Raw genomic sequence first — 8,510 nt, forward strand, 5'->3', positions numbered from 1 at the left:
ACATAAATTGCACTTTTCTATTCATAACAATTTTCTTGACAAATTTTAAATAAAGTTTTTCTTCAACCCCTAGGAGGGGCACACCCATCACATTAATTTGGACAAGTTGCATTTCAGTCTCCACACCGAAAGTCATCCTAATTATGGAATTTGCTCTCCTACCGTCGTTTTCAGGACAATGAAAATAATGTAAAGAATAATGTTATATGTATTAATTAATGTATTAATTAGTATATTAATAGATAACATGGTATAATTTTAAAAGTTTTAGATATTTGTAATTTGTATAATAGGTAGGGTCAACAATAATAATATAACACTAATTGGTATATTAATGTATACATTAATTGATGCATATAGCACCACCGTAATGTAAACTACCACTTTCAATTTTTATTTTAGGACTAGTTCTGTTTCGGATAAATTACACTCTTTTTTTTTCCCTTTACGTTGGGCTATGTATTTACTTTAGTCCCTAAATTTTTTTTTTTCTCACTTTAGGCCTCGCTTGGGAACAGACTAATTTAGTAACTTTTTGGCTATTTGGCTAAAATATGAACTAAAAAAAACTAATATATTTGGAATGACTTTTTGACTTTTTACGAAAAGATGTGCAAAAAGTAGAGAGAAAATGCACTTTTTGACTTATTGGTGGGTTTGGGTTGGGTTTGGGTTGGATTTGATGTGATGTTTTAGAGAAGTGATGTGATTTAAATAAGATGATGTGACTTAAATAAGATAGTGACTTTTTGACTTTTTGGCTTATTTAGTACATGCCAAACTAGCCCTAGTAACTTTTTGACTTTTTAGTTAAAAAAGAGAGTTCCCAAACGAGGCCTTAGAGTAAATTTGAATGAAGGACAAAGTGAATTTTTTCTCCAAAAAAGAAAATTCACTCTGTTGGCATGGAGTAAATTCTTTACTCCAAAACTTTATTACTTTTAAAAAATTTATCAGTCTATATATTTTTTTTCTCTGATTTTGATTGAAAGTATATGGACTGAATACTAATTTCATCAAGGATGCTTGACCAAATACAAAGTAAAATCCAATGACCCAGATTCATCAACCTTTGTTCTTGGCTTTTGATTTATAACAATAAATAAATAATGCGCTTAATTTATTGTCGATGATTCTTTATAAATAAGCAGTTTGCTTATATATAGTGATGAGTCATCAATATTTCAACTCTAATGCATTATTATATATATATATATATGTATATATGTAACAACGTGGTTATTATTTTTCATATGATTTGATTTTTCATAGTTAGGATGATTTTTTTGTAAAAAACTTTTTGTTTAGTATTTACTGTGACACAATTCAATTATTAGGCCAAAGTGAACAAGAGAAAAACTAATCCACTTTCTATCATGATGTATGCCCAAGGAACGTTCACAGTAATGTGTGTGTTCTTTTCCGATTGCATCCACTTCAATTTTTATGAAAGGTCTCCTATATACTAGTACTGGGTCTAAGTATCTATTCACAAGTTCAGCAACGTATCAACAACGGAATGACTTTTCCACAATTGACGACTTAAATCGTACTCGCTTCAACCCCTATGCTACGCATACTATTTAGTTTTTGACGACGGCATGTTTCGTGGAGTTTTCTTAAATTAAAATTTGATAATCAGAAACTAAAAATTAAAAATACTCTTATTTCACCTTTTAAAAAATTAAATTTTTTTAACTTATTTAAGTTATTTCTACCTAATAATCTATAACACTAAATAATTTGGCACAACACAGACTCCAAAATCAAAATAAATTATAATCACCCCAAAAGCTGTAACAAACAATCCCAACATCATGGTAGCGTTTGATTTAGTTTTTAAATTAATAGTTAGATTAAAAAATTAAAAAACATATTTGATTAATAAATTTTTAAAATTATTATTTTTCTCTTCTCTCTGCTTTTTTTTTATTAATAAATAAATCAATTTTTTTTCTTTCCTCTCTCCTCACTCATTCTCTGATATTCTATATATTAATCAATTAAATTTTTTCTCACCTATTTATTCAACTACAAAAAAAATAAAAATAAATAAAAAACTACAAATCATCCAAAAAATTATTTTCAAAACGCATAACCAAACAAATTTTTAATTTTCAACAACTTATTTTTCAAAATACAACTCAAAACTCTTTTCAAAAACTAAAATAAATGAAGTCCATGTGTTTGTGATGGGAGATCAGTGTAATTCACTCTGGCCTCTTTTGGGAAGGCAAGAAAAAATCAATTTATTGGCTTATTGGCTTATTTGAGATCACAACATCTCTGTACTTTTTTGTATGTTTTTTTAAAAAAATCCAATAAGTCAAAAAAAAAATATCTACTTCTGAAAATAGCCTCTATTCTTATTTTTTTGAGTCATGTACCTATTCAATTGGGTGTACACAACACTATTATAAAATTTTCAAAAGACCAAATAATCTAGAGAAGTGGGCTCCACGAGTGGTACTGTGTACCTATGCTTGCATTATGTCCAAGAATCCAACCCAAGTGATGCGATAAGAATTGCAAGATGTTTGGTGGAAAACTCGCCTTACCAATGAGTCGAAAAATGACAGTTGGCACACTAACAATCACATTAATTTTTGACAAGTTACATTTTAACTTAATTTAAAACTAAAAATTTGAACCCAAAAAAATCCATACAAAATCTTACCCCAAGCCACACATGAGCGGCACAATAATTTGGACAAGTTGCATTTCATTTTATTAAAGCAACTCATCCATCCACATCTTCGAAATTTTCATGACTCGCTTCCGCTTGATCTTTTCTTTCTTCATTCTCATTTCTTGTATTTGTATTTTTTAATCAGGTAAATTATTCTCGCGATTATTATAATTTATCTTTTGTATCAATTTAGTATATATATAGAGGCTTAAAAACAATCAATTTCTAAATTGTTAAAAACTGATCCTAACTAGTTATTAGAAGATCCCAACCTTCATGGCAATGGAAGTCAAACAGGCTGGGGTCAACCCAAATGCTAGAAACAGTAGACAACACTGAAATTTTAAAATATCACTGCTAAATTCACTTGTAATAACGTGTCAACTAAAACATTGAGTTCATATGCATTAATTTTATTTTTTTTTCATTTCTGTTCTTTTTCATAGTAAAAGTTTATGAATACAGAAATCGATCACCCTATCACATGAGGTGTCCCACACCCATGTAACTGGGTTGTGTACTGTGTTCTATTATGAAATGCGGTGGAAGCATACCAATTGTAGTAAAAATCAGAGTTGTTAATATGGATGTATGCGAGATTGCTGCATCTTGTTCAAATAGGAGAGATTACTAGAACTCAAATTCTACAAGATCTAGAGGGAACATTCTTTTCTGTGGCTTGGGATTGCTGCAGGGAAAACATATTTTAAAAAAATATATAAAAAAAATAACAGTTGAGGTTTGATAATATATAGCAATCCTGTAACAACAAGGTCCCGAAGAAAATATGATACTCAACATTTCTAAATGGACTTTTTTCTTTTACGGGAAGCTCAAGCATCGAGTTTATTCATTTATTGGATAAAACTCAATTCTCGATTCCATAGCTGTAAAAGTGAAATTGCATGAAGAGGTGTAACTGAAGTCTTCATTCGAGAAAGAAACTCTTGAGATACGCATTGCATTGTTGGGCGAGATCGCGGCTCAGAACGCACACATGCAAATGCCATCATAGCAACTAGAACAATGTCCCCTACAACCACTGGATTGGTTGGAGGCGGAAGGCGCGGGTCTAAGACATCAGTTAGCATTATGTTTGGAGCAGGTCGTGATGCCAATGATGAGAGGAATTCTCCTGGATGCCTTCCCATGATTGTTTCTAGTGCTACCACCCCAAAGCTATAAACATCACACTTTTCAGTCACAACCATAGTATAGGCAAGTTCTGCAAAAACAAAAAATTAATAAATAAAAAAAATATCATAGACTTCACTTTCTCTTTTATGAAATTAATGAAGTGTGATTCTTTGAAATATTGAATCTATCATCAATAATTGAGTTTGAAAAAAAAAATTTGATAATCACTAAAATATTTAAACATTTTAGATTATTTTTCCCCTCTTTCTTTGAAAGCATAAATACGTATGAAAGAAAAAAGTATTACTTTGCTACCTGGGGCAATATATCCATAAGTGCCTGCAATTACTGTTTGATTCGATGCATCTGGATATAGCAGTCTAGCAGTGCCAAAGTCAGAGACAAAAGTCTCCAATTCAGAGTTCAATAGAATGTTGTTGCTAGATATGTCTCGGTGAACAATAGGAAGTGTGCAATCATGATGCAAGTAGGATAGAGCATGAGCTATTGCTTTAATGATGTTTACCCTCCGAGTCCATCCTAATTCAACAGCTTCGACATCCGTTCTTAGGGCATAAAACAAGCTTCCCCTTTCCATGTACTCATACACCAAGAACATGCATTTGTTGTGCAAACAGAACCCATAAAGCTTCACTATGTTTCGGTGCCGTATATTAGTTAACATTTGCACCTCATTTCTAAAACTCTTGTCGAAAGCTGGTTCCTCTGCTTCGAAACAATGGAGTTTCTTCAAGGCAACTATTTTTCCATTTGGCAACTGAGCTCTATATACGCTACCATAACCGCCAGTTCCAATACAATATTTGATGTCAAAGTTGTTTGTTGCCTTGATGATGTCTTCATATGCAATTCTTCCATCGTAATTCCATATTGAGCAAATATCCCCATTTTTTATTGCTCTTGCCTCATTTTGGTGTTTTTGGGTCTCACGACGTTGAAAGCATGCAAATGCAAGTAAGGTAAGGAAAACTATGGCTGAAGTAATAATAGCTGCCGTGCACATGGCTATGAGTACAGCAGAACCAACGTCAGACAACATATTATTATACTCATAATTGAATGAATGTATGGATTTTCTAAATATGCATCCTTGGATCGAAGCTCTAGTATCTTTCTGAAATATTGGTGTCACTCACAATCTTGACCCAAGCACATGGAGAGTCAAGCCAGTATAGTCATTGTGATGACAAATAAAATACATGTATATATAGATATAAAGTGACCTCAAATATATGAACCTTCCTTCTACATTCCTGAATGTGAAATCATGACTTGAGTGATTGAATTGATGACTCAGTCTCTTTTCTTTTATGTGTATTTTTTTTTTTTTCTTTTTTTAAAATTATGTGTCAAGCCTTTGTTCTTGGAAACTCAAGAATTGTCTCAGAGATTACAAACGGGGCTAAATTGCTGTGACAAATTGAGATTTACTCCCTGGGTAGCTGCTGTAGTCTTAATATGCATGTCTTGGGGATGGATGTTCTTATTACATATGATAAAGTGTCATAATATTTTCATTCCTAACTTTAGAATCTACATCATAAATTCAATATTCGTAACTTCATCACAAAATGTCACAACATACATTACAAAAAAGTTTAGTACCTTTTTGGGAGTAGATTTCTTCTAATTTTTAAGTCTTGAATTTGTGGTGATTTTTTAATTTTCAGTTTAATGTATTTCAATGATTTAATAGTAAATTCTCTCTATCTATTGCCAAAAAAATAAAATAAAATACTCCACTCAGTGCATCTGAGACTGTTCAATCATATCCATATACCAATATTTCATCTGAAAACAAACTGCCAGTTTAAAAAATTCAAAGTCCTCAGTAAGTATAATTATTCGGTTCCCAATTCTAAGATAGGACAGTTATTTGTTTAACTCAAGAATTGTCTCAGATATTACAAATGAGGCTAATGCATAAAGGCTTGCAAAGTCATCAAGCTTTTTTAGTGTTCTCAAAAAGATCCCAAATCACTTGTTGAAAGATCTCTTTTTCACAAAAAGAACAAAAACAATCCCAAATAGATTCTTTACAGATCTCCCTCCAATAAAGAGGAGAATGATGGAAGTCCTTTCTACGGTTTTTTTGTTTATTCAAGTCTGAATAGAAGAGGGAGAAAGAGGGAGACCTCATACCCGAGAGAGAAGAGGCAGAAATAATGGACACATTTATGCTTAAGATGGTTAGCCACGTAATCAGTGAAGGAGTTCAGCAATATATAACAAATCACAAAATCAAAATTAATTATGAACTTTGATATAACAATGTTTATATACATATACATATTGGTTATAACGATTGATACTAGCCATCCTCTAAATCATTATTCATCATTTTTACTTTATTAGTTTATTGGATAAAATCCATTTCTTGATTTCGTAACTCAGATAGTGAAATTGAATGAAGAAGTGTAGCTAGAGGCCTCCTGTTGCTGTGAGGGAGAAGCTTTTGAGAAACGTGTAGAATTGTTGGCCGAGATCTTGGTTCAGAATGCAAGCATGCGAATGCCAGTGCAGCAACAAGGACAACATTCCCTGCAACTAGCGGATCAACTGGAGGCAAAAGACGCGGTTCTAACACATCATTTAACATTATATTTTGGGCAGAGGTCGATGCCAGTAATGAGAGGAATTCTTTTGGATGCCTTCCCATGATCGTTTCTAGCGCCACCATTCCAAAGCTATAAACATCGCACTTCTCAGTTGCAACCATTGTGTAGGCTAGTTCTGCACAAAATAAACATTCACTAAACTGAATAAAAAACTAGAATAAACCATACACTATCTGGGATTATATATCAACCTCACCTAATTTTCGTCCATGGAATTATATATCTCCTGATTCATCAGCTCCCACATTGTAATGCCTGCAGAGGCTTTGGTAACAGCGGTGTGTGAACAAGAAACACTCAAAACACTTGCAGCATTGTAGGCTGAGATCTCGGATTGGGACTTAAGCATGCCATTGCCATTGTTGCTAAGAGAACCAAATTTTGAGCAATCAGTTGATTGACAGCAGACAACAGGCAGGGATCTAATAGGTCCTTCAGCAGACTATTTTGAGCAGATGATGATGACACTGAACAAAGTAGTTCGCTTGGATACCTTCCCATTATTGTTTCTAGAACCACCACCCCAAAGCTATAAACATCCCACTGCTCAGTCACGGCCATGGTGTACGCAAGCTCTGCACCAATAAGAGGAGTTCAGAAATTTTGTTTTCTACCCTGCCTTCACTGGCATAAACTAGATTATGTGATTACATTGCATAACATATTTAAAAATACCATAGAAAATACTATATCAGCTGCATTTTCTTACATAATTCTTTTCCCACTCTTGCAGCTAAGGAAATGCGGAGTGGGGCGAGTGTCTAGCGTATACAAAGCCTCGTGAATAAACTCAAACTCTGAATACGCATAATAACCTGCAAATCACACGAGCTTGAATTTTTTCGCACCCATTGAGAATCTAACATGAGACTTTCAAAATTATCCTATAATGAAGCTTCTATGTATCTAACATGAGACTTTCAAAAATTATCCTATAATGAAGCTTCTATGTTCAGCCCTTACGCTGTGTTTAGGTCATGGATTTTGGGGAGGGATTTAGAAATGAAAAGAGAAAAGGTGTGCAAAACTATGTTATTTCACCTATATTGTCCCTTTTCCTTTCCTTTTCCTTTTTCCAAATTCCTCCCCAAAACCTTGAACCAGACACAGCCCTAATGACCACATCACCTATGCGGATTGTGGCAAGCGAATTGGCATATTCACTGTTATTCATGCATATCATTTAATTAGCTTATAGAATGAGAATCGGCATATTCAATGTTGTTCTTGTATATCATTAATCAGCACAGCTTGTGCAAACAAAACCCCTAGGATCAAAATCAATGCAGCATCAAAATCACAAGTTCACAACAGCAATTACCTGACAGGCACATCAATAACTGACGACGAAGCTTCCACCGACCTCCGATTCTGACCAGTGACTACTTCTTCTTCATCATCTTCTCTCTCGACTCTGGATTAGGGCTTGTCTTGTTCTCCGATTTCGTTTGGGTTTTTTAACGCTTCGTTTCAATCTCATTCACTTATCACATATTGACAACGGTTTCATTTTGGGAGCATCTATTTACACGCATATATATATATATCTCTCTCTCTCTCTGTACACATCCTCCACACACACTCTCTTATTAAGGCCTTGTTTGGCAAAAGACTATTTTAGTTAATTAGTTAAAAGGTTATTAAATTAGTCAAAAAGTCAACAACTCATACCAAAAAGTCAAAGATTCTCTTTTCTCTTTACTTTTTGCACATCTTTTCGTAATTAATCAAAAAGTCATCCCAAACATACAAGTTTTTTTTACTTATCTTTTTAGTCGAATAGCCAAAAAAGTTACTAAATTAGCCTGTTCCCAAACGAGGCCTAAGTGTGTGAAAAAAGAAGATATAGTGTGTGCAAATAGAAACTCCCTTTCATTTTGCTTTAGTTTTTGTAAATGTTTTTTATTTTACACTTTTGCCCTCACTTAATGTTGTGCTTGGTTGAGAAATTTGAGCAGGGATTTGGAAAGAGAAATGAAAAAAGTAGATGAAATATGAATAAAATATGCCTAAATTTCACATAATTTCACACACCTTTTCCCTTT

At 33.2% G+C, this 8,510-nt stretch overlaps 1 protein-coding gene across 2 annotated transcripts; it reads right to left on the reverse strand.

Moving 5' to 3' along the window:
• Positions 1-3,374: 3,374 nt before the first annotated feature.
• Positions 3,375-8,026, reverse strand: LOC114294819 (MDIS1-interacting receptor like kinase 2-like). Of its 2 annotated transcripts, XM_082899640.1 has the most exons (5): positions 7,787-8,020; positions 7,175-7,280; positions 6,662-7,040; positions 4,142-6,580; positions 3,375-3,914 (listed from the first exon to the last, which is right to left on the reverse strand). In XM_082899640.1, exons 4-5 carry the CDS (start codon positions 4,884-4,886, stop codon positions 3,544-3,546), a joined length of 1,116 nt encoding a protein of 371 aa, XP_082755766.1. In that variant the 5' UTR covers positions 4,887-6,580; positions 6,662-7,040; positions 7,175-7,280; positions 7,787-8,020; the 3' UTR covers positions 3,375-3,543. The 2 variants fall into 2 exon arrangements, with proteins under 2 accessions (XP_082755766.1, XP_082755768.1); XM_082899642.1 differs by lacking the exon at positions 7,175-7,280 and having other exon boundaries at positions 7,787-8,026.
• Positions 8,027-8,510: the final 484 nt, after the last annotated feature.

Source organism: Camellia sinensis, chromosome 1, assembly GCF_055761805.1.
Source record: "Camellia sinensis isolate YWXY chromosome 1, ASM5576180v1, whole genome shotgun sequence".
In the NCBI taxonomy this organism is placed as follows: domain Eukaryota; kingdom Viridiplantae; phylum Streptophyta; class Magnoliopsida; order Ericales; family Theaceae; genus Camellia; species Camellia sinensis.

Excerpts from the sequence above, each read along its gene's own strand:
- LOC114294819 (XM_082899642.1), bottom strand. The coding sequence starts at position 4,886 with ATGTTGTCTGACGTTGGTTCTGCTGTACTCATAGCCATGTGCACGGCA. Across the intron at positions 3,915-4,141 it reads TTATGGATATATTGCCCCAG|AACTTGCCTATACTATGGTT; the intron begins GTAGCAAAGTAA and ends TTGTTTTTGCAG.